This window comes from Rhinopithecus roxellana, chromosome 5 (assembly GCF_007565055.1).
Source record: "Rhinopithecus roxellana isolate Shanxi Qingling chromosome 5, ASM756505v1, whole genome shotgun sequence".
Classification (NCBI taxonomy): Eukaryota; Metazoa; Chordata; class Mammalia; order Primates; family Cercopithecidae; genus Rhinopithecus; species Rhinopithecus roxellana.
The window spans coordinates 120,876,893-120,903,054 of record NC_044553.1 but is presented as its reverse complement, the minus strand read 5'-3'; the positions used below and the strand labels follow the sequence as shown (position 1 = coordinate 120,903,054).

Here is a 26,162-nt window from a genome sequence, read left to right as displayed (position 1 = left end):
CACAGAAGTGTGCCAGGAGGGACCGTGCTCTCACTTCATTCTTCTCAGTACTCGGTCGCAGGGGTGGAGGAAGGAGAAGAAAGGCGGGGTGGGTCTCGCTGCGGAGAGCTGAATTCCTGGCAGTGATGGTAGAGTTGGCTTCACAAGCCTAGAAACCAGGAAGTGGGGGCAGGGCACTCATGTTTACTGAGCACCTACCCATGCCAGGCACTGTGATGGGCAATTTATATGTCATTTAGTCCTCAAAAACTCACTGAGTCGTTTATTTTTTTAACCCTCATTTTCTGATGAGGAAACTTGAGTGTGTGGTGAAGTAACTTGCTCAGGATTCAGACCAGGCCCAGGTGATGGCCCAGCCTGTGCTCTACCCTCCCCATGCCACCTGCGTCCACTCGCAGTGAGGAGGACCTTGTACAAGGGAGCCAGGAGTTGTGGGGGCACCCTAGGGAAACCCCAACTTTTCTTGCCTTCAAGCTTCTTGCAGTTTTTAATCTATTTGGAGGCAAGGATAATGACCCCAGGGAATGTTTGTCTCTCCCCTTTTTCCCACCCCCAGGGACACACCACATTTGGTCCACAGAAGGACCGACTTCTGATTTTGTATATTATGTGGCTGTTATCAAGGAAAGTAAAGATGATAAATGATCTTGAGAATCTATTCTGGAATGTGTGATAACTTTGACATTGAATGAAAAAGGCAAAAGGAAATGGAGGCAATTCATCAGCAAATTTGCACATGTCAGGATGGAGTAGTACATCAAACCATTGTCCAAATTGCCAAGAATGTTCAGGCAAAAGACTTTGAGTGTTTCTTTGCTTGATTTAACAATGTATATTTTTTTGGCCGGTCACGGTGGCTCACGCCTGTAATCCCAACACTTTGGGAGGCCGAGGCAGGCAGATCATGAAGTCAGGAGATTGAGACCATCCTGGCTAACGTGGTGAAACCCCATCTCTACTAAACTTACAAAAAAATTAGCCAGGCGTGGTGGCGGGCGCCTATAGTCCCAGGCTGAGGCAGGAGAATGGCATGAACCTGGGAGGTGGAGTTTGCAGTGAGCCGAGATCGCGCCACTGCACTCCAGCCTGGGCAACAGAGCGAGACTGTGTCTCAAAAAAATAAAACAAAACAGTGCATATTTTTTCAGTTCTCAGTTCCCTCTTTCTCTTGTCAGTGCTCTCATTTCTATATATTAGTTTAAACATTATGCTATATATGTATGTGTGTATGTATATGTGGCTATCTCAAGATACTTCTGAAGTACAGTCTAAATGTATAAGCATACATATAGCTTTACTAACCAAAATAGAGGAGGGTATTGAGGAAAAAAGAGTAGAATGTTTATTCTCTTACAAAAATTATTTGTTAAGTATGTGCTAGTGGTCAGACACCGTTTTAGACATTTTAGTTCACTGTAACATTAAACAGCATGGCCCCTGACCTCAAGTTGCCCAGAGTTCAGTGGGAGAGGCTACTCAGCAAACAAGCAGCCACGGCAGGTATGGCGTCTGCAGGGAGGCAGCTCAGGGGCTGTGGGAGCACGTCAGAGGTGCAGCTTGAACCAGTCTGGGGAAACAAAGAAGGCATCCTGGGGGAAAATCGGAGGCTTGAAGGTTAAGAAGTAAGAGGATAAAGTGTTCATTCAGCAGATATTTACCGAGCCCCTTCTCTGTGCCAGGCACTGTTCTAAGCATGAGGACCCAGTGATGAATAAGGAAGACATAGTTCCTGCTTTCTTGAGTTTACAGTCCTGTGGGAGATGACAGCAAACAGGCAGTAATAAAGGAAAATGGCTTTAGATGGTAATGATTGAGATTTAAGAGAGTAAAGCAGTTGGGAGGTATGTTCCAGGCAGAGGGAAGAGAATGTGGTGCAAAGTCCCAGAAAGGGAGATGACTTCTTGTGTTCAGGGGACCCTATCTCTTATGATAGGGTATAATCTGGCACTGTATGGATCAACTTGAGAGCATAAGCAAAGCTAGTCAACTCCTAAAGGAAGGGGAAGCAAAAACCAAGTTAATATGCAGAGAAATTAAAGTTGTTAGACAGTGTGAGTCAGTGTGAGTGTGATCACGAACCATGTCTTTGTGGTCTCCTAAGCCCTTATATTGGGGTCCTGGGACTGGACATCTCTTGATGCAAAGAAAGTTCTTTTGCCCAGTCTCTTGAGGAATCAAGGGTCCGTGAAATGGGATGATTTTATTTTGGTGTTAATCTATTCCAGAGAACTTAGAGGAGGAGGGCTGTGATTCCATCTTTGCTTTCACAGCCTTCATTCTGTTAGTTGTGAAATAATTAGCCTAAAATTGTGGCCTTGCACATTTGTCTATGACTTTTTAAATGAAGTTTCATCATTTGAAAGTATAAAACACTGGCTTGAACCTTTGTTAGAACAAAAGGAAAAAATCAGAATTCTCTTATTATAGCTGTTTCTCGGCTTAGGTGTTATTTAAGACACACTGGCTTAGACATGTGTTCTAAGGGTTCACTCCTATGATAGGGTGATCTCAAATAAAATGAACATGTTTAACAAATATTCTGGCTTCCTCTCAGAGTGGGCAGCCACAGCACACAGAGCTCTGGCACAGGAGATGCCTTCTGGAGTGGGCTTTGCCCTTGGCATGGGCGGCCACACAAGACCAAGACACAGCTGCAGCTGGGCCCTGGCCTAGGCCCACACAGGCAGAGGAGAGGCACTGCCAGGGCTTGCTTCTGGCTGGGGGCCTGGGCTTGGGCACTTGGAATAGAAGCTCTTCTGCCCTTCTGCAGCTGCGCAGTCTGTAGCAGCCCTTCTTACTCCCACTCCTCAAGGTTGGCGGATGTGCTGTGTCCCAAACACCATCGCTGAACTTCTGAACTATTAACATAAATTTATAGCAAATAAAATATTTTCTCAGACTTGTGGTTAACACACTGAGAAAGAAGGAGACATGCTGAAGAAACATAGAAAATGTCTTCCTCTAAAGGAAGTCAAGAGTTCACTAGCATGAAGGGTCATGAAGAGATGCTTAAGACCTACCAGAGTTAGGAATGATTCTCCTCTCTGGGCTGGGCCTTGCTTTGATTCTTTTCATCATAATGAGAGGAAAATGTTAGGACATTGGTTTGTAGGACACTGTTTCTTTGAAATGCATGGCCTATTACATTTGAGAAACACCATGCTCTCTATCTCCTCTTGGAGCCTGACCATATATATTAGGGCTCTGAAAAGTCCTGCAGTTAAGAAACTTCTCATCTTTAACCCAGGATTTCCAAAACTTAAGTGATCACAAAATCCAGCTTTTACCTAACACCCGTCTTATCTTGAAGGACAAGGAAACATTAGTTTTTAGAATTTTAAGGGGTAAATATTCTGACTTCACAATACCACATGCAATCTATTTGCCTCTCATGTGCTGAGGGAAACAGGATGTTCTTATAAATGCAAGGACTAAAAAAGATGCCACTCATATCCTCCCTTACAGTTTCACTTTAAGATGCCTTCCAGTGGGACACAGTTGGAGGTAAAGGGACAAAAGGAAGTAGAATGACAAGAAACACATGGCTGAGAAATCAGGAAGGAGCCAAATTATGGCCAGTTTTCTGTATTCAATCTGAGCCTGAAACTTGTCGTGGTGGGTGGGTTCTATTAACCAGACTCTGAGTCCACTTACCCCACTAGCTGCATGGAAGGCCGCAGGCCTGCCCCACAAACCGTGTCCCTGGCAGAACACAGAGTTCCAGAGCAGGAGAGAAATGATTGGCTTCCAGGCTGCCCCGAGCCCTGCCCAGGTACCCTGACCGCAAAGGGATGGGAAGCCAAGAGAAGGGAAGCCTGCGCCTGCTCACCCAGCCGCAGGTCAAGCAGCACAAAGAAAGGGACAGGGGCGCGTCTTGTTTTCAGCTTCTGTGACTCAGTAACCCCACCCACTGGTAAACGGGCCAACTGATGTCCTCTCTTATCAGCAGACGAAGAGCTGCTCCCCTTCCTTTGGGGAAGAGTAAGAACTGTTACTTCTAACACTCCGCAGGTTGAGAGGAACAGCAGTCCCTGTGTTGATGGATTGAAGCAGTAATTCAAGGAGCAAGATTTTCCTGCACAGAACTGCAGAGGCTTGGGGAGAGAGAGAGCAGACTGGGATGACTCTGAGATCCTAACCTGAGTGTCTTGGTAGAAGGTGGCCTTACTAAATAAGACGGACTATAAGAAGAGGAACAGATTAAGGGGACAGTGATTGGTTGGATTTTTGGTAGAATTTGAGCTGTGTTTTGGCAGAGAAGTTGAGTAGGCAGTTGGAAATATGCAGTTGGAGTTCACAAATTTAACTATTGGGAGCTGGAGGTATGGATTTATGAGTTACTGGACTGTGGGTGACAGTGGGGCTGAGGGAAGGATGGGATTGGCCAAAGCGAGCATGGAGGATGGGGGCTGTCCACCAGGAAGACGGGCACTGGCCCTGAAGCTCTTTTTTTTTTTTTTTTTTTCATTTGCAACACATTCATTTTATTATCTTCACCAGGGGCCACCCTGCTGGTGAGATCTCTGCGGTCTGGCGACTGGGCCTGAACTTAGTCGCTGCTCAGGGAGCTGGTGGAGTTGGTGGCCGCCCCCTCGCTCAGTGGCTCCTCCAGCTGGGTCTCCTGGCTCAGGGTGTCGTGCTGGCTCCCCTCGCTCACGGGCTCCTCCACCGGCAGCTGGTGCTGAGGGAGCTCCTGGCTAGGCTGGTCATTGGGGCCGGGGGCCGCTGGCCCGCTCCCCGCCTCAGGGGCCGCCGCCGCCATCTTGCTCGCGGTCCGTTTCTTCCCGCCTCTCGGTCCACGAGCTGCTTTTCCCTTCTTGGCCGCCCTGGTAGCCTTCTTCTTCGGGCTGCTGGAGCCCTGCTGAGGAGAGGACTTCCTCTTTTGGGTCTCCTTGGTCTTGGCCGGGGATCCCGAGTCTCTCGGCTTCGGACTCATCTTCCACTGCTCAATGTCTCCCAACGGTCCCTGAAGCTCTTAGGAAGCGCCTCCTAAAGCCCCTGTGCCCGGAGGCTCCCGCCACCCCCTCTGCTCCCACTCTAGCTGGTGCCCAGTGATCCTGAGAGCATCCTGTGCCTCTCAGAGCAATGCAAGCAGTTGTGGCCTGAGCCTCTGAGGCCACAAGACCCCAGGGAACATCAGGACGGAAGGCAAAGGGGCAGAGAGGAGTGCACAGGATAAGAAAAGATCCATGTGAGTGTGGGGATTTTTTTTTTAAACTTTAATTTTTGTTTCCATCCATTGCAGCCACCTCTTCTTTGTTTATCTTTTTCATTATCCCTCCTCCCTGCCTTCCTTTTTTAAGTGGAAATCTTCTTGAGCCAAAGGCTTCACTAAGCTTAACTAAGGAAGCAACGGAGGAGGTGCTGATGTGATTGTTAAAAGCCCTGTGGCCTGTGCTGCCCTTCCACTGGCACGCTGGCACCTGGCGGGGATGCCAGAAATGCTTCTTGAGTAAATGGCAAATTCAAGTTTGTAAATAAGAGTGTTTCCTCTGTCTCAAGGTTGTGACTTAGGGCATGTCAGTGTTGTGGAGTAATTTAAAGCCACCTGAATGAAGTTTTCTGAAATTTTCCAAAGAACAAATAAACTTTTCCTAGATTTTCCTTGCATTAACTGTAAGTGTATAACATGAGTGGTTCTCTTGGGTTTTCAAATATTCACTAAATTAGATGAGACAGTAAAAATTAAGAGAGCTCAGAGGTCACATATTTTAACTTTTGATGCCTCAACCTAATTATATTAAAAATTTCCAGGAATTTACTATATTTTCACATTGTTAATATCAGGAAGGTTACAATGCTAGCTCATACCTCAACATTTAAATCACCAACATTTGATCATTACGTGACTATTACACCACTGCATTCTAATTTGTATTATCAGTACTGTGAAATCAGAGGTATTGAGTTTAAAGATGGCAGTGTACTGAGAAAAATGGTAAACTTCTACTTCCTGAAATTAAGTGTTTCTGAACACAGATTCATCCAATCTGCAGAAAAGAGAAAGGCAGATAACCATAGGTTCTGAGGCTCAGTGTTTCCTCCCTAATGGCGTGGCCAGCAGAAATACTGACAGGTTTTGTCTCTCATGGGCCTTCCTGTTTATCACCTTTTCCTCTCCTGCCTCCTACTGTGGTCTCACCTCATCTGAACTTCATGTACGTTAAGCCTAATAGTGAATGTTGAAGAAATGTCTCTCTTTGGAAATTATCTGTTTTATTTTATCGATTTAAGGTCAAATTAAGACATAAGATAATGAGACTTGTCAAAGAAAACTAATACGTAGAAGATAAAACTTGCAATCCTAATGCTTCTCCTGGCAAAGAAGACATTTCCCACCAAATCACTAAGAACTCATGAGAGCCTCCATTTTCCTAATTCCAGATTCTGTATTTATTTGAGCTGCCCAGCCCAGGCCTGCAGGATAGGGCCCCACTCCTTCAAGGCTCCGGTTTCCTCCTGAGCCCGAGCCAATGATACCTTCTCTTATAGCCTCCATCCTTCTTCCCAGAACACTCCAGGTACTATTTTCTATTTTCTGGGGGCATTTGGCATAGTTCACTGTTTCCTGAGAGGCAGCATAGCTTAGCGGAGAGCTCTCAGGCTTTGATGTCAGTGAGTTGTGGGTTTGACCCCTGATCCACCAGGCCTGCTATCTGATCTTGGATTTCTCAGCTCTTCTAGAACTGAGCCTCAGTTTCTTCAGCTGTAAAATGGGGGAAATAGCTGCCTCTCAGGATTAAGATTAAATAAAGTGTGAACTCAGCACAGGCCTGGCACACAGCAGGTGCTTAGATATCTGTTTTCACATTTCTGTCTTAATGTGTAGCTGTATCTTCTTTATTATTTCCACCTTAAGAAATAAAGGTTTGGGATGAAAAGTATTATTGGTAACTGCCGAATGTATATTTCATCCAATCAGTGATCCAGGAGACAAAAGGAATGGGCTTGGTTTGGGTGAGTGATAAGGAGGCAACGTTCCACATAGGAGGAGAGATAGGGGAAATGGCATTAGCAAAGGCAGAGGGACAGGAAAATACAGGCTGTGTTTGTGGAACTCAGACAGCTGAAGGGAAGACAAGAGCAGAAGAGGCCATTGTCCCCAAATTGTGGAGCACCACAATTACTAAGCCAGTAAGTTTTGATTTTGCCTTTTAGGCTGAACAAAATCATTGAAGATTTCTTACCAAAATAATATGATTAACAGTGTCTTCAGAAGGCTATTGTGTGTGAACAGTTAACTAAACGAATGAAAACAACGCCTCTCTGCTCGGTGTGTAGTGCAGCATCCCATTTGTGTCTCCATGCGTCCGGAATATGCTCCAAGCCATGCTAGACCCAGTGAACAATACAACATTGATAAGACAGTGCCCCCAATAACACTGGAAAGTTTACGTTTCTTCATACATCTAATGCGCCTCTTTTTTGGTTATAAATACCAGGAACCCACCTTAACTGAAAAACAGAAAATGTATTGGCATATGTCACTGGAAGCCCAATATAATTAAATTATTATTGACTGTAGTTCCCCTGTTGTGCTATAAAATACTGTCATATTCATTCTTTTTTTTTTTTTTGCACACATTAACCCTCCCAGCCTCCCTCCCACCCTCCCCTACTGCCCTTCCCAGCCTCTGGTAACCATCCTTCTACTCTCCATCTCCATGAGTTCAACTGTTTTGATTTTTAGATCCCACAAATAAGTGAGAACATGTGATGTTTGTCTTTCTGTACCTGGCTTATTTCATTTAATAGTTCATTGTCTTTTAATGGTAGAATTGTGGGTGTTTTTATTTTCTTTGTTGTTACCAGGAACCCACCTTAACTTAAAAACAGAAAATGTATTGGCATATGTCACTGGAAACCCAAGGGCTAGATCCAAGGAGTCATATAATATCATTGAGACCTACCTCCGAGGTACCACTTCTGAGATGACTTCAGGCATGACAGATAGGCTTTCTCCAAAGGGAGACCCCCAGGTTCAGAAGGCCCTCGGGCTCACCACCCCTCTTGGGGCACTCCTTTTTTTCCACTCAAAAGCACTCTCCATGGTTCTGTTTGTGTCATAACCTATCCCTGAGCCAAACACTGTTTCCAGGGGGTAAAGTACCTAGACTAGAATCCTGGGCCTGGGCTCCTCATGTGTGGCACAGAGGGAATGGCAACGTTACCAGGTTTGGAGCAAGAGTGGAGACAGTTCCTGAAAACAAAAGGTGCCAGGTGGGTAAAACATAATAAACACCCCACAAAAAATCATGCAAAGAAAACACTGGTTAGAAGACAGCAGAATAGGCTGTCCTTGAGGAGGGGTGATAAGAGAAAGCATGAAGGAAGAGCTGTCAGGTACAGGGATAAAGAGCCAAAAACTCAGTTGTTTTAACTATCTGTGAGTCCACCTTGCTAATTCTGCTTCAACTTTCCATTAATTTGTATTTTTCCTTTATTAAAAATTCTACTTTGATGGTAGTGCTTTTGGAGTCAATTATTCCTCACAGCCTCTGGATGAGAGTTGGCCAAGGTAAGCAAGCCATACTTTAAAAGATATGATGGGTATGTGTTATTTTTAGATCATTTCACTTAACTTTATCCACTTTGAATGTTGTTTGGAAATTGCTAATATAAAGCATAGAATCCTGTTTTCTCTTAGAACATTTAATTTCAGTGGGAGGATCACTTGAGACCAGGAGTTTTGAGGCTGTAGTGTGCGATGATGGGGCTTGTGAATAGCTACTGCACTCCAGCCTGGACAGCATAGCAAGATGCCATCTCTTAAAAACAAAAACAAAAATAAAAAACACCTTATTGACTGGGCACGGTGGCTCACGCCTGTAATCCCCGTACTTTGGGACGCTGAGGTGGGCGGATCATGAGGTCAGGAGATTGAGACCATCCTGGCCAACATGATGAAACCCCGTCTCTACTAAAAAATACAAAAATTAGCTGGGCGTGAGGACGTGTGCCTGTAATCCCAGCTACTTGGGAGGCTGAAGCAGGAGAATTGCTTGAACCAGAGGGTCGGAGGTTGCAGTGAGCCGAGATCATGCCACAGCACTCCAGCCTGGTAACAGAGTGAGACTCCATCTCAAAAAACAAAAACAGAAACAAACACTTAAGCATTTCCAACGGTAGGCTTATATGAAAGTCTAAAATGAGCCGGGCGCGGTGGCTCAAGCCTGTAATCCCAGCACTTTGGGAGGCCGAGACGGGCGGATCACGAGGTCAGGAGATCGAGACCATCCTGGCTAACACGGTGAAACCCCGTCTCTACTAAAAACTACAAAAAACTATCCGGGCGACGTGGCGGCGCCTGTAGTCCCAGCTACCCGGGAGGCTGAGACAGGAGAATGGCGTGAACCCGGGAGGCGGAGCTTGCAGTGAGCTGAGATCCGGCCACAGCACTCCAGCCTGGGCGACAGAGCGAGACTCCGTCTCAAAAAAAAAAAAAAAAAAAAAGAAAGTCTAAAATGAAAAGTTGTTTAAAGAAATCTAGATCTTCATATTTAAAACCAAATAGAAACACATTTGGAATATGTTTACCAGCAGAATACTCAGATATGGCATTCTTATGTTTGAGACTTAGAAAAATAAGCATTTTTTCTCAGAATGTCTTAGTAAGCTGCTGAAAAGGACAAAAGACTCTTAAAATGGTAATTTGCACAGTGTGTTTGATTTAAGGTCTCTTTGAGTATTTTTGTACCCAATACAGAGGGTAACAGAAAATAGAATTAACTGAGAAAAAGCCCCTGCAGCATCTGTTGTGTGCCTAGTATCGTTTTCAGATCACCAAGTCAGACTTAGGAGGCATTTAAAATGTGTGTATCAAAAATATTTAGCTCTCCGGATTGAAGTCTACTCTCCATCCATTCTCTGGGCAAATACTGACTGAGCACTAACTGTGTATAATGTAGTCTGGGTCTGGGGGAGGAAATAAAGATGGGTAAAAGTGCGTCCCCACCTCAGGTAGGTTTTCCGCCACCCTCAAGAATCTTGGGATCCAGGGTTGTGGAATAAATACAATATTTTATTACATCAGTAAAAGGCATCTCCAAACTGATATTTTTCTTTTATGTATCCAAGAAATGTCTTCTGCTTTTCAGAGCACCAGGATTGGCTAGACTTAATATTTTCATACCCTGGGCAACTGTAACAATTCTGTTCCTCTTCATGGCCATTGGTAAGGGAATAAAAAATTTTTGCATCCAAGATTGCCAAGGCTCCCCCTACATGTATACTGAACTCCTCATCTGCCCAGCTAGCTAATCCTGTTCCTTATGGGTTTGTAGTAGTTTTTATACTGGAAATCAAAGATCACAGGACTGGACGGATCATTGAGTCTTACCTCATTTTAACAATGATGAGCAAAATGAGCGAGGTGTGCGGTATTTTTAAGTGACTTGCAGAGCAAGGTGAGTAGAAGAGCCAGTTCTCAAATGCAAGTGCTGAGGCCCTCCTTTGCTGTTGTGGATTGACTTCTTTTTCTTTTATGTTGTTCTGGTTTTTAAAGGCAACAGCCCCCTTGGAAAGACGAAAAGCATCCTGGGTTTAGGCTGACATCTGCACTTAACAGGTACATGGGTTGTTTCCTGGTAGGAGTAGATTTAAAGCAATTTAACTGTCCTGATATTTTTTACATAGCAGCCAGTTGCCAGAGTGTGTTCATGTAAGCTGTGTTGATACATGTTCAAAACAAAACCCACCATTTTTTGAGTGTCTACAGGGGGCAGTATAGAGCACACGAGGTCTGGGATGAGACTACTAGGGTTTGTGTCTTACTGTATGACCTTGAGCAGATTTTTAAACTTCTGATTGCCTCAGTTTACTCATTTGAAAAATGGAGATAATGGTACCTAGATCATGGGTTGGTTGTGAGGGTTGAACAAGATAAGACCTGGGAAGCATACGTGCTGAATAAACATCAGCTATTATCATGATCACTTTGGGCCAGACTCTAGGAGTAAGAGTTCCACTTCAGTCATTTTTTTCAATCCTGACAACACCCTACAAGAATGAGTATTATTTTCCATTCTAAAAGGTTAAGTGACTTGTTTAAGGGCTTTAGCTAATAGATGAAGGACTAGGATTGAGAAAAGAAAAAAAAAGAAAGCAACTGAGCACAGTGGCTCGCACCTGTAGTCCCAACACTTTGGGAGGCTGAGGCCAGAGGATCATGTGAGCCCAGCAGTTTGAGGCCAGCCTGGGCAAGATGGTGAGACCCTGTCTCTATGAAAAAAAAAAAAAGGGGGGGTCGTGGTGGCACGTGCCTGTGGTTCCAGCTACTTAGGAGGCTGAGGTGGGGAGAATCACCTGATCCCAAGGAGGCTGAGGCTGCAGTGACCCCTGTTTACGCCATTGCACTCCAGCCTGGACAACAGAGACGCTGTCTCAAAATAAAAAAGAAACCTGATGAATGGTGCAAAATTTTAAATATTTTTTAATTTTATATTATTATTATTTTTTTGAGACAGTCTTGCTGTCTCAAAACAGAAGTGTTATAAAAGGCCTTGGCCGGGCACGGTGGCTCAAGCCTGTAATCCCAGCACTTTGGGAGGCCGAGATGGGCGGATCACTGAGGTCAGGAGATCGAGACCATCCTGGCTAATACGGTGAAACCCTGTCTCTATTAAAAAATACAAAAAACTAGCCGGGTGAGGTGGCGGGCGCCTGTAGTCCCAGCTACTTGGGAGGCTGTGGCAGGAGAATGGCGTAAACCCGGGAGGCGGAGCTTGCAGTGAGCTGAGATCTGGCCACTGCACTCCACCCTGGGTGACAGAGCGAGACTCCGTCTCAAAAAAAAAAAAAAAAAAAAAAAAAAAGGCCTTGGTGCCCATCCTCAGCTTCACTCATTATCAGCATTCTGCCAGTCTCTCCAAACCTACCTCCCACCCCAGTCACATGATTGGCTAGATATAGTATCGTACCTGGAAATATCTCCAGCAGTGTAAGGCCAACGAGAACCTTTTTTAAAAAATATAACCACAATGCTGCTATTACACTTAACAAAATTAAAAATAACTCCTTAATATAATTTAATGCCCGGTCTGTATTTAGATTTTCCCACTTGGCTCTGCATTTGTTTGATATTCTCTCAAGTCTCTGAATCTAGGCTGGAATCTGAACCCAGGTCTCTCTGATCTCAGCGGCCACGCTCCTCCTGTTGCACTATGGGTTCTGCCCTTGTCTGCCTCTTCCCTCCTCTGAAGCCACGTGGCTTCATAGCCACCTGAGGCTGTCACTGGAATGAACCACAAAGAAGCACTGTAGGCTAATGAAGTTGCTTACCAGTTCTTTTTATGGCCAACAGTTTGACCTTATGATGAGATAAATAAATAATCATCTCTTGCAACCAAAGCTATGTAGACATTGAAGCTATCTGGGAGAATTTCAGAAATTTGTTATACATTAGTGGCTCCAACATTTTCTCTTAGGACCACTTTACAGTCTTAAAAAACAACGGAGGCCTGGGGCAGTGGCTCATGCCTGTAATTCCAGCACTTTGGGAGGCCAAGGCGGATGAATCACCTGAGGTCAGGAGTTCAAGACCAGCCTGGTCAACATGGTGAAACCCCGGTTCTACTAAAAATACAGAAATTAGCCAGGCGTGGTAGCGGGTGCCTGTAATCCCAGCAATTTGAGAGGCTGAGGCAGGAGAATCGCCTGAACCCGGGAGGCAGAGGTTGCAGTGAGCACCACTGCACTGCAGCCTGGGCGACCAGAGCGAAATTTCATCTCAAAAAGTCATACTAATAAAATAAAATAGGCTGGGCGCAGTGGCTCATGCCTGTAATCCCAGCACTTTGATAGGCTGAGGCAGGTGGATCACCTGAGGTTGGGAGTTCGAGACCAGCCTGGCCAACATGGTGAAACCCTGTCTCTACTAAAAATAGAAAAGTTAGCTGGGCATGGTGACGCATGTCTATAATCCCAGCTACTCGGGAGGCTGAGGGAGAAGAATTTCTTGGACACGGGAGGCGGAGGTTGCAGTGAGCTGAGATCGCACCACTGCACTCCAACCTGGGCAACAGAGCGAGACTGTCTCAAAAAAATAACAATAAAATAAAATAAAATCGAGACCCTCAAAGAGTATTTGTTTACGTGAGAATATCTATTGATATTGAGAGATTTTTTTAAAGATGCTAGTGAATTAAAAAATAAATTAATAGCCCATTATACATTAACGTAAATTGTATCTTTTTGAAAAGAAACACACAAAAAATTTTGAAAATAGTGGCAATGTTCACCTTTTACAGATCCCTCCAAGGCAGCTGGGTTGTCTGCTCCCGTGCTTAGCGGTGGGGGCATCACACCTCACATGGCTGCTGGGGAAGCCCGCCGTGCTTGGGAGAGGCAAGAGTGAAAAACAGAGGACACTTTACTGTCATTTTGAAAGCAGGCTTGACCTCACCTGCTTCCTGGAAGGGTTTTGCGAACCACTGCTCTGAGTGACCCTTTACTTAGGAACAGCTGCTCTCAGGTGGAGAAAACCTAGTACAGTCACAGGCTAAACTGGCCACAGCAGGCTTCTGAGCTGGGAAGAATAGGGGCTCTTAGACGGAAGCCATGCATCCGAGGCCCGCCTTTGTCGAACTCGATCGCCATGCTGTCAGCTTCAGCATATGAGGCGGTATGAGTCTAAATTAAAATATTCTGGAGTGTGGGTGATCCTCAGAGGCTGTTATTGAGATAAAGAACTTCAGGTAGGTCCTAAGCCCTTATTTGATGGATGATTACAAATCAGTTATTCTTGCCTTCTTTCCTGTTGGTAATATTCAACAAAGACTATTGCATTTTCACTAAGGAAAATGGATTTTCAGCCAGACTCTCTCCTCCCCCTCCTTAGGACCAATTCTGATTCTGCTCTTCACACGAGTGCTCTGAGCACCAAGCCCCAGGACCCCTATGGAGGAGGGGGCCAGTCGGCCTGGCCTGCCCCATACATGGGTAAGACACACAGGCCACTGCTGACAGCAGCTGTGCTTGCTCATTCTGTCCTAGGGCCTAAGGGAAAGAGAAGCTGAAGTGGTGTTTGCACTTCCCGGATCAGTGGTCTTAGAGAGGCGGCTCGTGGCAGGGAAGCGTGTGTGTCCATGATGCAGTAAGGATGGATGGAGCTCCCGGCATCCCCTGCCTCTGCCCTGCTCCCTCCACAGCACGCTCTCCCTGTTGGCGTCTCTTGGCCCTCTTCTGGGCACCCGTCATCTTCCAATAACTTTCTAACTGGTCTCCTGATTTCTAGTCTCACATCCCTTCAATCCAGTTTTATGTTAGGTTCCCCAAGAGGTTCCCTCTTTCCCCACCCAGGATCTGAACAAACTGAGAAATAAAACCAGAAGTGACAGACAGAGCTAGGTATCACCTTTATTACTAATAAGACCAGGTTGGAGGAAGTGACTGTCTCTGTAGGTCGGTGGGCCTGTTGAGACTGAACCCCAGCGTGAGGCTGACTCCCCCTGAGTGGCCGGCAGCACTGGCCAGCGTGGTCCCCTGGGAGGAGGGCTCAGGCAAGCCTGGGGGAGGGAAGGGTGGAGCAGAGGCCTGCTGCCTGAGGGAAGGCATGCCCTTGAGAAGGGGAAGAGGCGACCAGACTGGAACTGTGCATCACCTGCTCAGTTGCCCCCCTGGCCAGTGTGAGTAAGGGGGTGGAAAGAGGCCAGGAGTAACCCAGAGTGGGGAAGAGGCCCACTCATGCCATCTCACAGCTCTGCTTCCAGAGTGAACCCAAACCTGATCATCTTGCTCTCCCGCTTAAAATCCTCAATGCCACCCCTCACCTTCAGGAGAAAGAGCCCAGATCTTCTTTGGAATGACATGAGCCCCAAGGCCTGGCCCCTGTCTGCCTCTCTCCCTTTTCTCTCTGCTCCCCCGCCTCACACCCAAGGTAGCCATGCGAACCACTTTGGGTTCTACTAGTGTGTCTTCCTGTTCCTGTCTCTTCCTCTTTCACTCACTCCTGGCCTTCCTGGCCAACCTTAGCTCGTGTGTATACTCATGTCTGTGGAGCCGTCATTGACCTTCCTCCCTCTCAGCTCAGAGTTACCGTGTCCTTCTGACATCCCAGACTGCTCTCTTAGCACCTGTAATACTTGGCTGCTTTTTTATGTGAACATGCATCTCTTTCTCTGCTCAGTGTAGATTTCTTGAAGGCAGCATCTTAATGGTCTTGTTCTCTCCAGCCGCTAGCACAGTGCCCAGCACAGAGGAGCCCGTACTGATGGAGAAGTGTGAAGAATCACACACTGGCTCGCATGTGCACAGCATTTGCCAAAATACCCTCGGTGCTGGCACCTGACCTGTACGTGAAGTGAGGCTGGTCATTCAGACACATTTCAAGTCTCCCTTTCTGGGGTTTATAATCTAGAAAGAACAATTGTCTTGAATTATCCATTCCATATGCAGACTGACTCTTGCCCAGAAACTTTCAGGGCTGTGTATTTGTTCTTGAAACAGGAATAAATACATCTTTAGCCAAGAAACCAGCTTTTCTGGTTTTCTTTGCTTTTTGGAGAGTTTAAAGCCTAAATGGCCTGTGTTCCTTCTAGGAGAACATTCATGATCTTATTTCTTTGTATATAGCAGGGACAGGATTGAATAATAATTGTTGCTATATTTGTTCTATTGGTGCAATTTGGAGAAGACTACATTTGCTTAAATGATTGTTTGCTTGTAAACTATGAGAGCTTTCAGAATTGGTTAGGGACATCTACCCATGCTTCCATACATGGGAATATGAAAGTTGGCAGTGATGCTGAAATTGATGTTGGAATTGGATATGGGTCCACTGCTCACTGCTTAGAGGAGCAGGGTGTGTGGGAAGAGGGATTAGTTTAGTTTCAGGATAGGTAGAGATGGGAGTATGTAAACAAAGCCTTAAAAAAGCAGAAGCTGTAATCAGTGGGGGCGCCTGTGAGCACAGCAGGATCCTAATCTCCATGGACTCAGAGCCAGCTAGACAGACAGATTTTTACCCTGGAGCCCCTGCATTTCTGCCTCTGCCATTCCTTTCATTTACACTGCCCTCTGCAAAGTTTACGCTTCTCTAGAAAGGGCTAGAGGCCTAGAGAACCAAGGGAATCACAGGTAATTCAAGTGAGGATTTTTTGATGCTTGCATGCCAAGAAAAAGAAAGTAACTAAAGAAAGCAATTACCTGAGTTGAAGTATTCATGCTGAGCGATGTAGCCTCTGAGAGAAGAGATGAGAAGTGTCAGAAAGGGTAAGTGAGGATGGAATAAGAAAAGCAAAGGAATGTAAACATTGGTCCAGGTAGACAGAGCAATGAGAAAAACAGGAAGAAAGAAATAAATCCTGGGCCGGGCGCGGTGGCTCAAGCCTGTAATCCCAGCACTTTGGGAGGCCGAGACGGGCGGATCACGAGGTCAGGAGATCGAGACCATCCTGGCTAACACGGTGAAACCCCGTCTCTACTATTAAAAAAAAAAAAAAAAATACAGAAAACTATCTGGGCGAGGTGGCGGGCGCCTGTAGTCCCAGCTACTCGGGAGGCTGAGGCAGGAGAATGGCGTGAACCCGGGAGGCGGAGCTTGCAGTGAGCTGAGATCCGGCCACTGCACTCCAGCCCGGGCGACAGAGCGAGACTCCATCTCAAAAAAAAAAAAAAAAAAAAAAGAAATCCTGGAGCAGGGTTCCTGCTTGAGAATCGTGATGATGGTCTCTCCTTTTCAAATCAGCAGTTAGAAATTGTTGGGCTACAATATTTGAAAACCATGGAGGGTGGGCTGGCCTCCAGCTCAGATGTCTGAACTGTGTGCCTGCTCCTGCAGTTGCCTTGCAAGTATAGCAGAACTCAGAAACACATCCTAATATGGATGTGTTTACATGGGAAAGCCAGTGTTTAAAATATTATTCAAGTCTCCAAGGATGGAAATTATTTCTGGAGAATTATATTTGTTGGTGGGAGCTATTTTAAATAGTTTCATGTATTTTCCTCCTGTATTTCATTAAAGTTTTTCATTTTCTTTCCTTTTGGATTTTAAAAATATCAACTAGCTTTGCAAAAAGGTATTTCTTATAGGACCAACCAAATAAAGATTTAAAAAGTGATGGGAAAATATAATTGAAACCCAGAACTGGGTTCTATGTTAGAAGCAATAATAGCTGTTCTTTCCCTGGGAATCTCTCCTGAGCAGAATGATGTAGCCACACTTTTTTGTTATTGTTGTTGTTGTTGCTGTTGCTGTGAGCCGATGATGAGAGCATCTGCTCATAGCTTAACTACATGAGCAGTAAGCTATGATACATTCATGAGTGGAGATTTGTGTCCCAAGAAAACAAAGCCTGATACATGTTGAGTAATTTTCATAATGGCTATTGAGTTGCATGACAATTAGGCATAAATGATAAGCAGTTGGTATAAATGACAGAAATAAATTTTTATGGAGCCAAACAAGATTTTTATAATTTATCTCTTTTTGTTTAATTATTCAGAATCTATAAAGAGGGCATGTTGGCCATTTCCCTGGCAGCATGTACAGCTTAATGACCATTGCACACATACATGCAGATAGGGAAGCACAGGATTCTCTGGGACACATGCCCTGTCCCATAGCCTAGGACTGTCCCCTAACACCCCTCCTGTCATCGGGCTTGTGGAGGAGGGGCTGGGGTGGTCCTCTTCCTTTTAGGGAGCAGTCTAGAGCTAAGGGGAGAAGAGTGTGTAATAGTTGTCTTCTCTGCATCCGGGGCTGTAGATGCTGAATATTGCCATCTTTGGGGACCACAGTACCCAACTCCTTAGGGTGGAGGGGGCTTGGCATGCCTCGGACCCAGTGACCTTTCACCTGCCAATAAACTTTGACCTGCAGAGTTAAGGAGAAGGTTTACAATGCAAATAACCTTGAAAGATGTAAGCCTGTTAATTGCATGGATTGGACAGGGGTACAGTGGCAGGTACAAGCATCCCAGATCTGAAGAGGGGCAAAAAGAATTTCACCCGGGGACAAGAGGGCCCAGAATGGGGTGGCTGAAACACCAGAGGCCTCCTTTAGGACACTGGTTAAAGGGTCTTCTTCCCCTTGCCTTCCCTTCTACTTAGCAAATCAGGGCTGTGTGAGGAATTATTTTAGCTTTGCCAGGCATGGGAGCACACAGAAGGAACATGGTCTCGGTTCCCTTAGTTAGAAGAGACCAGCCCTTGGTGACTCTGAGGCTGTGAGGTTTCCTGGAACACAGATGCAGCCTTGGTCATCGCTGTCCTATCCCTGTGGGACTGATAAAATGAGTGTTCTGTTTCCAGATAGCCAGTCACAACTCATTCCTTTTTCTTTTTAACCCTTTATTTGTAGTGCCATCTTGTGGGTTTTTAATTTAGTAGTAAAAATCCAGGCTTGGATATTTTGATGATATGTTATCTTGGTGCCAGTGTATCAGTCATTGCCACCAACACCCTTCTGGTCACCGCAGCCCAAACCCTGAGAGTTGCATCGAATTACTCCCATTCCCATGCCCCCACGCCCATTCAGTAGCCGAGTCCTGTTCATTTTATCCCCACAGCATGTCTCAAATCTGCCTCTGGTTTTCTGTCTTCACTGCCAGTATCCTACTTGGTTCCTGTTTGCCTTGGACTATTGCATTGGTTCTCTCCTCAGCCTCCCTGCCTTAATAAGGCTTTCTCCTTTCAATCCACCTCCTACTCTGCTGCAAGAGCAGTCTCTGAAGCTTAGCTCTGATCATGTCACTTCTCTAACTGAAACCTTCCATCCCCCACATCCTGCCAAATGACCAGCAGCCTCCTCCAGTCCAGCCCATCTCCCAGTCCTCCCACCATGTGCTGCAGCCACATTCTTCCATCTTCCTTCTCCTTCTTTTCCTTCCCCAACCACCCCCCACTCCTTCTCCTCTGCTGCTGCCACCGCCGCTGCCTCCTCCTCCTTCTCCTCGCACTGGGCATCCCCTTTCAGCTTTGCTTCCAGTTGTCTAAATCTTCCAGGTACTACAGCAAATTGGTTAGGGACATGAACGTTCTGAAGACACACAGGCCAGAGTTCTACTCCCAGAACTTACTAGCAGTGTGATCTTGGGAATGATAATAGCGCCTGCCTCACAGAGTTGCTGTGGGGATCACATGAGATCACCTGTGTAAAGTGCCTGGCACATAGTAAGTGAGCCGTCAGGTTGGTTGTTGGTTATCCTCTTCTTCATCATTATCCTTCAGTGAATGATGCCTCAGATACCACCTCCTCCATGAAGCCTTCCTTCTGTTCCAGTCTGAGAAGAGCATGCACTAATGGGGCTGTCACATGGGGTGTCTGTCAGCCACTCAGGCAGTTTCACATAGTAACCCTCAGTTGAGTCCTCCTGTTTCAGGGACTGGTCAGCCGTAGTAATTAAACCTTGAGTGATTGGTGTCTTGATGATGAAGAGATGCTTCAACACGCCATACCAGATTGCTATGTAAAAACTAGTTTTAAATTTTTAACAGGATAGTTACTTTTTAGTGATCAGAATGAAGTTCCCTGCCCTTTCTTAATATGAGGGTCTCAGGAAAGCCAGAATAGTAATCCAAAGCTCCTGTCCTTTTGATGGTGCTGGTTGTAGAGCCACAGCTTTTCTCTCTCCACACCTCAGTGTTCACCTGTTCCCACTGCCTGTCTTTATATGGGTTAAATGGCTGATTAAATAAGAATGGGCCAAAGGGCTGGGCGCGGTGGCTCACGCCTGTAATCCTAGGACTTTGGGAGGCCAAGGCGGGTGGATCAAGAGGACAGGAGATCGAGACCATCCTGACCAACACTGTGAAACCCCATCTCTACTAAAAAAAAAAAATACAAAAAATTAGATGGGCGAGGTGGCGGGAGCCTATAGTCCCAGCTACTCGGGAGGCTGAGGCAGGAGAATGGCGTGAACCCGGGAGGCGGAGCTTGCAGTGAGCCGAGATCGTGCCACTGCACTCCAGCCTGGGCCAAAGAGCTAGACTCTGTCTCAGAAAAAAAAAAAAAAAAAAAAGAATGGGCCAAGGACCTTCTGCAATAGTCTCCTGAGACGATGATTAAAAATGTAGGCCAGGCGCGGTAGCTTACACCTGTAATCCCAGCACTTTGGGAGGCTGAGGCTGGCAGATTACCTGAGGTCAGGAGGTTGAGACCAGCCTGGCTATCATGGTGAAACCCCATCTCTACCAAAAAATACAAAAATTAGCTGGGCCTGCTGGTATGTGCCTGTAATCCCAGCTACTGGGGAGGCTGAGGCAGGAGAATTGCTTGAACCCTGGAGGTGGAGGTTCCAGTGAGCCAAGATCACGCCACTGCACTCCAGCCTGGGTGACAAAGTGAGACTCTGTCTCAGGAAAAATAAAAAAATTTTAAAAATGTAGATTCCTTGGCCAATTCTCACACCTTCTGAATCAAAATCTTTGAGGGTTGGTCCAATCTGCATTTTAGCAGGCTTACCCAAGGGCTCTTTATGTGCTCTAGAATAAAGCTTTCAATCACTTACTTACATTCTGGTTCTGTGGGCCTGAAAGAAATTCTGTGTTTGTGTGTCTGCTTAATTCATCGGCCTTTTTGTACTCCTGGGGACTCTTCGTGTTGCCCCTGCCCCTGGGCTCTGTTAAAATTTTGTATCTTCTACCTGTGTTACAGAATGTGCTACTGTGTTACCATGATCTGTCTTCTCACCTACACTGTATCACCCAGCCCCACCTAGCACTTAATGTAGAAACTTATTAAATATGGGTTGAGTGAATGGTTATTAGACATTTCATTTAAATTGTATAGACTAATCAGGTTAACTTGTAGGTTAACCTTAGCCAAAAACTTATCTAAAATGTAAGTAAGCTATACTTAAATGCTTAGAACTTAATAATATATCCTGATTCTATACTGAAAAATATTTGATTGCTCTTAGGGGAATGCTAAGATATTACATTCTTGGCATGGTTCTTTAGTTTTAGCTTATAGGAATAGGAAATACTATACTTTGTCATCTGCAGTATAATTTATGGATTAAAAATACTTCATTCAGCCAGAGCTTATTCCAAGTCAAAGTTTTAAAACTTTGTGAATAGCTATCTTATGTACCCTTTAAATTAACTTAGACTCCAGATAAATTTTATTCTTAAAATAACTTCACTGCATGAGAAATATATATAATAGCGTACAGCATGGAACTTCGGATTTGTTCCTGTAGACACCCATGGTAAGTATCAAACAGTGATGCAGGCTTTTTGAGTTACCTGCTCTTACCCCCATGATAAAGCATTTGGAAGAGAATTTCCATCTATACTTCTTTACTTTGTGGTTTGAAAGAGATTCTCAGGTTTTGTAAAAATTGTTCTTTCAGGACAGAGACAGTAAGAAAATTTAAGACACAATTTTAAAGGAAAAAAAAGGAAACAAATTTAGTTTCAAATTAGCTCTGCCTATTTTTAGTATAAATGATAAAGCACCTTAAATGAAAATCAGTGTATCAAAAGTGCATTAGAATTTTCAAAATTCTATTTCAAATTATAAAGAGTTACTAGTTCATAAATTCATGAAAATGAAAGTGCCACATAAAAGCGTTTTCTTTTTTTCTTTTTCCTTTCCCAGTAGGTTTCTGTGATGGTGAGAATAATGGACATGGGGAAGGTATGAACTTATTTTAACTACCTATATCGGAGTGGGATGCTGAGTAGTGGATATAACCTTTCAATAGCTTTACTAATAAATATTCATGTTTTCAGGACTCCCCAGATGCTAACAACTGCTGATTGGCTTACTTTTCAGAGAGCCTTTAGAAAATTAAGGCTAGCCATGTTCAAGGCCAGGAGAAAGGAAATGTGTGGTTGCATTACAAAGGTTCCTTTTTGTCTAGGTCCCCACAGTCATAAGGTTGAGCAAGGAAGCAAAAGTTGTAATCACATGAAAATATGAATGAATTGGCCTGGCACGGTGGCTCATGCCTGTAATCTCAGCAGTTTGGGAGGCTGAGGCAGGTGGATCACTTGAGGTCAGGAGTTTGAGACCAGCCTGGCCAACATGGTGAAACCCTGTGTCTACTAAAAATACAAAAATTAGCCGGGTGTGGTGGCACGTGCCTGTGGTCCCAGATACCCGTGAGGCTGAGGCAGGAGAATCGCTTGAACCTGGGAGGTGGAGCTTGCAGTGAGTCGAGATCGCGCCATTGCACTCCAGCCTGGAGACCAAGTGAGACTCCGTCTCAAAAAAAAAAAAAAAAAAAGAATGAACTGATCACTTAAACAATTAATTATTCCAGTAGTCTCTGCCCATTTAGAAAGTCTTCGTTGACAGATATAAATAAACAATGCCAGGAAAATGCATATTGGTTGTGAAATGAAAATGCAAACCTTTTACAAGATGCTGAGTTTCGTAAAGCCAAATAAAACAGTGTTGGAGATCTATGGAAATGACACTCAAAGCCATTGACAAATGAGGGTCTGACACAGTTCATTTATTCAGTTAGTACCAGGCATTGTTTTCTTTTCTCTAAATCTTTATAATCTGGAATTTAATTTTTACAATCTAAAAATAAACAACTAAATTAGGTTTATATGTCACAGAGGTGAGACTCGTGGGGGGCCTGATAAATGAGGAGCATCTTGCAAGAGGCACAGCTCTCTGTCATCATCCTGCATGCTCCTTTTCTGGGCAAGCCCTTTTAGGCCATGAATAAAATCACAAACAGTTAAAACATCAATAAACATCTAATCCATTAGAACAGAAATTAGTAAATGGCTTCAAGGTTGATTGCATTCCTTCAATGCTTTGAAGAATTCCTGACAAATCTTGGATATGAAAAGGGACTAAAAGCAATGAACTCTAAGAAAACAGTCTCCATTAAGGCCCTAACCGTGTTCTTACAACCAACCTCTTTGGAGAAGTAGCCTTGAGCTGTGTGATGCCACCTCACTCAGTCCTTCAAACTTTTCCCAGCATCTGACAGTACCTTTCAGGGCAATTTTTTTTTTTTTTTTTTTTTTGGAGACGGAGTCTCGCTCTGTCACCAGGCTGGAGTGCAGTGGCGTTACCTCGGCTCACTGCAACCTCTGCCTCCTGGGTTCAAGCGATTCTCCTGCCTCAGCCTCCCGAGTAGCTGGGACTACAGATGCCCGCCACCACGCCCGGCTAATTTTGTGTGTGTGTTTTTAGTAGAGAAGGAGTTTCGCCACAGTGGCCAGGCTGGTCTCGAACTCCTGACCTCAGACGATCTGCGCACTTCCGCTTCCCAAAGTGCTGAGATTGCAGGCATGAGCTACCACACCCAGCCTTTCTGGGCAAATTTTATTCTTGACCTCTCATTGTATTGGTTTATGAAGGCCCTCAAAGCCCATTTTCCTTGTTTCCTAGTTTGCTGAGAGCCACCTGTAGCATCAGCATTTACCAGACACTGTTTTAAGCACCCACCAGTAGAGAAGAAAACAAAGGCTCTGCCCTCATGGAACTTACATTTCTGAAGCAGTTTATATTAATGATTAAGTCAGATAACATTTGAAGAAAATCAACAAGGATGTTGACAAAATATGCTCTTCAAAAGAGAGTGATGAGAATATCGGGATTAAGAGAGACATCTGGGGACATTGACCAAGCCTGGCCTGGTTTAGCAGAAATGACTGCTGTCCTGGTGGTATTGGGCAGGTTGCCTGAAGAGCATTGTATCCTCCCCTTACCATGCTGTCGAATAAGTTAGACCCCTACCCATACTTAAGTCATTTTAGAAGTCACAATTGCATTTATATCCTCAGTTTTATTAAATACAAGATAAACTTATTTTAGAGTTTTTGTTTCAAACTCTTTTCTCAATATTTACTAGGAAAGTTTGGGCCTTGTTTCGTGTGACTTCTTTCTGGGGTCCATTATTCTTGGGTACTCGGCCATCTTTTGTGGGGCTAAGACAGGATAGTCGTGACAGTCACACTGGAGCTTCTGTGGCCACTGGAACTCAACAGCATTCCTGGTTCTGAGTAGTCACCAGTGTCCCTAACTTGGAATCCCCTTCCTGACATCAGATCACTTAACTCCTGAAGGCTGGTCCTTGTTTTCTGGTCTCTTTCTGAGAATAAAAAGTATTTACTTGTTCTGTGACCCAGCATTCTTGTTTTACCTGGCACGACTGAGAGAGTTAAAGCGGAAAGCCCTGGAAGGGTCCCTTTATACAGGTTGTTTCATAGCATTAAAGAGCCAACAGCGGTCCAGCAGCTGCCCAGCCTCAGATCCTCTGGGTTGTCGGTTCCTCTTTGTCCCCGACTTCCATCCCACAACCAAGGAGCTTCACTGCCACCATGTCTTCCAGCTAATACTCCTCTTCTCCATACTTTCCCCATTTCATCTTTGTTGCAGGCTCTCTCCTCATCCCTCTTCTTCCGTTCTCTCCTTTGCCAAGCCTGCGGAGCCCTCCCTGCCCTGGCTTCAGTCGTCTCCTTTTACTTCCTACCATCCCCTTGACTCAGCCTACACTCCAGTTGAAAAGAGTTGCTCTACTCTTACCTTCCCCTCTCTTGGAATTCCCTTCTCCTGTGTCTCTAAAGGGCTCCCCCCAGTGCCCATCTCCAAAACCCTCCTGGCCTCTTCCCCTTCTGCAGTTCACCTCTCAGGAGCATCATACCCTCAGCTCTCTCGGGCTTCCACTCGTTTCTTCCTTCAGTGATGGTTATTTATGAGTTGCCCTTATCCACTGACTAGATTACAAATTCGTGAAAGGTTGAATCCATGTCTTACTTATTTCTGCAGTTCCCACGGTAGTGCCCAAAGTGCCTTCCCTAGTAGACAGTCCATGAAGAAGTCATTTTTGTGTGTTAAATAAGTCAAACATTTTATTTGTTAAATCAGTTTTTACAAAGATAATTTGTTCAGCCAAAGGTAGGTAGGATGGATGCTTTCTTTTTTTGTTGTTGTTTTTGTTTTTTTGAGACAGGGTCTTGTTCTGTTGCCCAGCCTGGAGTGCAGTGGCACAGTCATGGCTTAGTGCAGCCTCAGCCTCTCAGGCTCAAGCAGACCTCCCACCTCAGCCTCCTGAGTAGCTGGGACTACAGGTGTGAGCCGCCACACCCAGCTAATTTTTAAATTTTTTGTAGAGACAGGTCTCACTATGTTCCCCAGGCTTGTCTCAAATTCCTGGGCTCAAGCGATCCTCCTGCCTTGGCACCATAAAGTGCTAGGATTATAGGCGTGAGCTACCATGCCCGGCCCAGATTCCTGCCTTCTCATGCAATGACTATGCTGCCTTTTTTTTTTTCTCCTTTAGTAGCATCTTTCCCTGGTCCATTGAAAGAAGAGAATCTGTTAAATGTTCCGAAGCCACTGCCAAAACAACTGTGGGAGACCAAGGAGGTGGGTGAGCAGTACTCAGCTATGTTTGTTGTCACTGAATGTTTGTACTTTGAAGTCATCGAAAAATCTTGCAGAGGTGAAAACAAGAGGAACTAGGAGAAAAGGAGAAGATTTGTCTGAGGACAGAGATAAGAATATACAAGGGAATGACATTTCAAGTAAAAATTATCACACTTGTGTCAATGAATTAGTACATTGATCTCTTGGCTTCCTAATTTTCATATGAATTGACTTACTTAAAAAAAAAAAAAAAAAAACAAAAAAAAAACCTGCTAAGTCCCCCGTATCTTACTTGTTTTGCGAAAAGGTCTGAAACCTCGTTGTAAGTCATAGGCAGATTTTTCTGTTTTTTAGCCAGCACTTTATACCAGTCTCCAGCTTCTGTCCAGAATTACTGGTATACCAGATAGCCCTTTTTAAATCAAGGGCATTTGACCTGAGTCCTCCAAGTCAGTTGACAAGTCATCTGTTTTACTATGATTTCCATGCGCCTTTGAGCATTTGTATCTAAAGTTGTGCTAGCTGACCTCCACCTCGGCTCTCTGTACAGCTCACCCACTGTGGAAGAAAGGGAGGTCCCACGGTTCTTGCCTTGGCCTTTCTTCCCAGAGGGAAGCTGTGTTGACTTTGAAAGAAAACAGTTAATCTGTTCCAGCCCTTAAGGATGCTCTATTGCAATTGCTTGTATTGCCTGTGTACTTAACTATCCCCACCTATTTAGGATCCCTTTGGCCCAGTTCCATTTTCTTCCGCCAAGTCTACCAGAGTCACCATTAGCATTACAGTTGTCTTAAAAGGTTTTTTGTAAAAGCAAGATGTATTTGATGTTTAACCATTTGGGAAGTAAAAAAGAGATGTGATTTAAAATTCACATATTTAAACA

General features: G+C 44.9%; 1 protein-coding gene and 1 pseudogene across 8 annotated transcripts in view; one reads left to right on the top strand and one right to left on the bottom strand.

Annotated features, from left to right (window-relative positions):
• The window catches only part of CRTC3 (CREB regulated transcription coactivator 3), a 121,402-nt gene that overhangs the window by 70,104 nt on the left and 25,136 nt on the right, over positions 1-26,162 (top strand). For 2 of the 7 annotated variants that reach the window (XM_030929973.1, XM_030929969.1), the window contains exons 4-8: positions 8,457-8,518; positions 10,505-10,567; positions 13,838-13,938; positions 21,545-21,580; positions 25,194-25,279. In XM_030929973.1, the coding sequence (XP_030785833.1) occupies positions 8,457-8,518; positions 10,505-10,567; positions 13,838-13,938; positions 21,545-21,580; positions 25,194-25,279 (348 nt within the window). Of the gene's footprint in view, positions 1-8,456; positions 8,519-10,504; positions 10,568-13,837; positions 13,939-21,541; positions 21,581-25,193; positions 25,280-26,162 lie in introns of all 7 variants that reach the window. The other 5 variants (XM_030929971.1, XM_030929968.1, XM_030929972.1 and 2 more) reach the window with 4 other exon arrangements.
• Positions 4,468-4,959, bottom strand: LOC104679274 (annotated as a pseudogene). Its single transcript, XR_004057219.1, has one exon. The product of XR_004057219.1 is annotated as a testis-specific basic protein Y 1 pseudogene (transcript).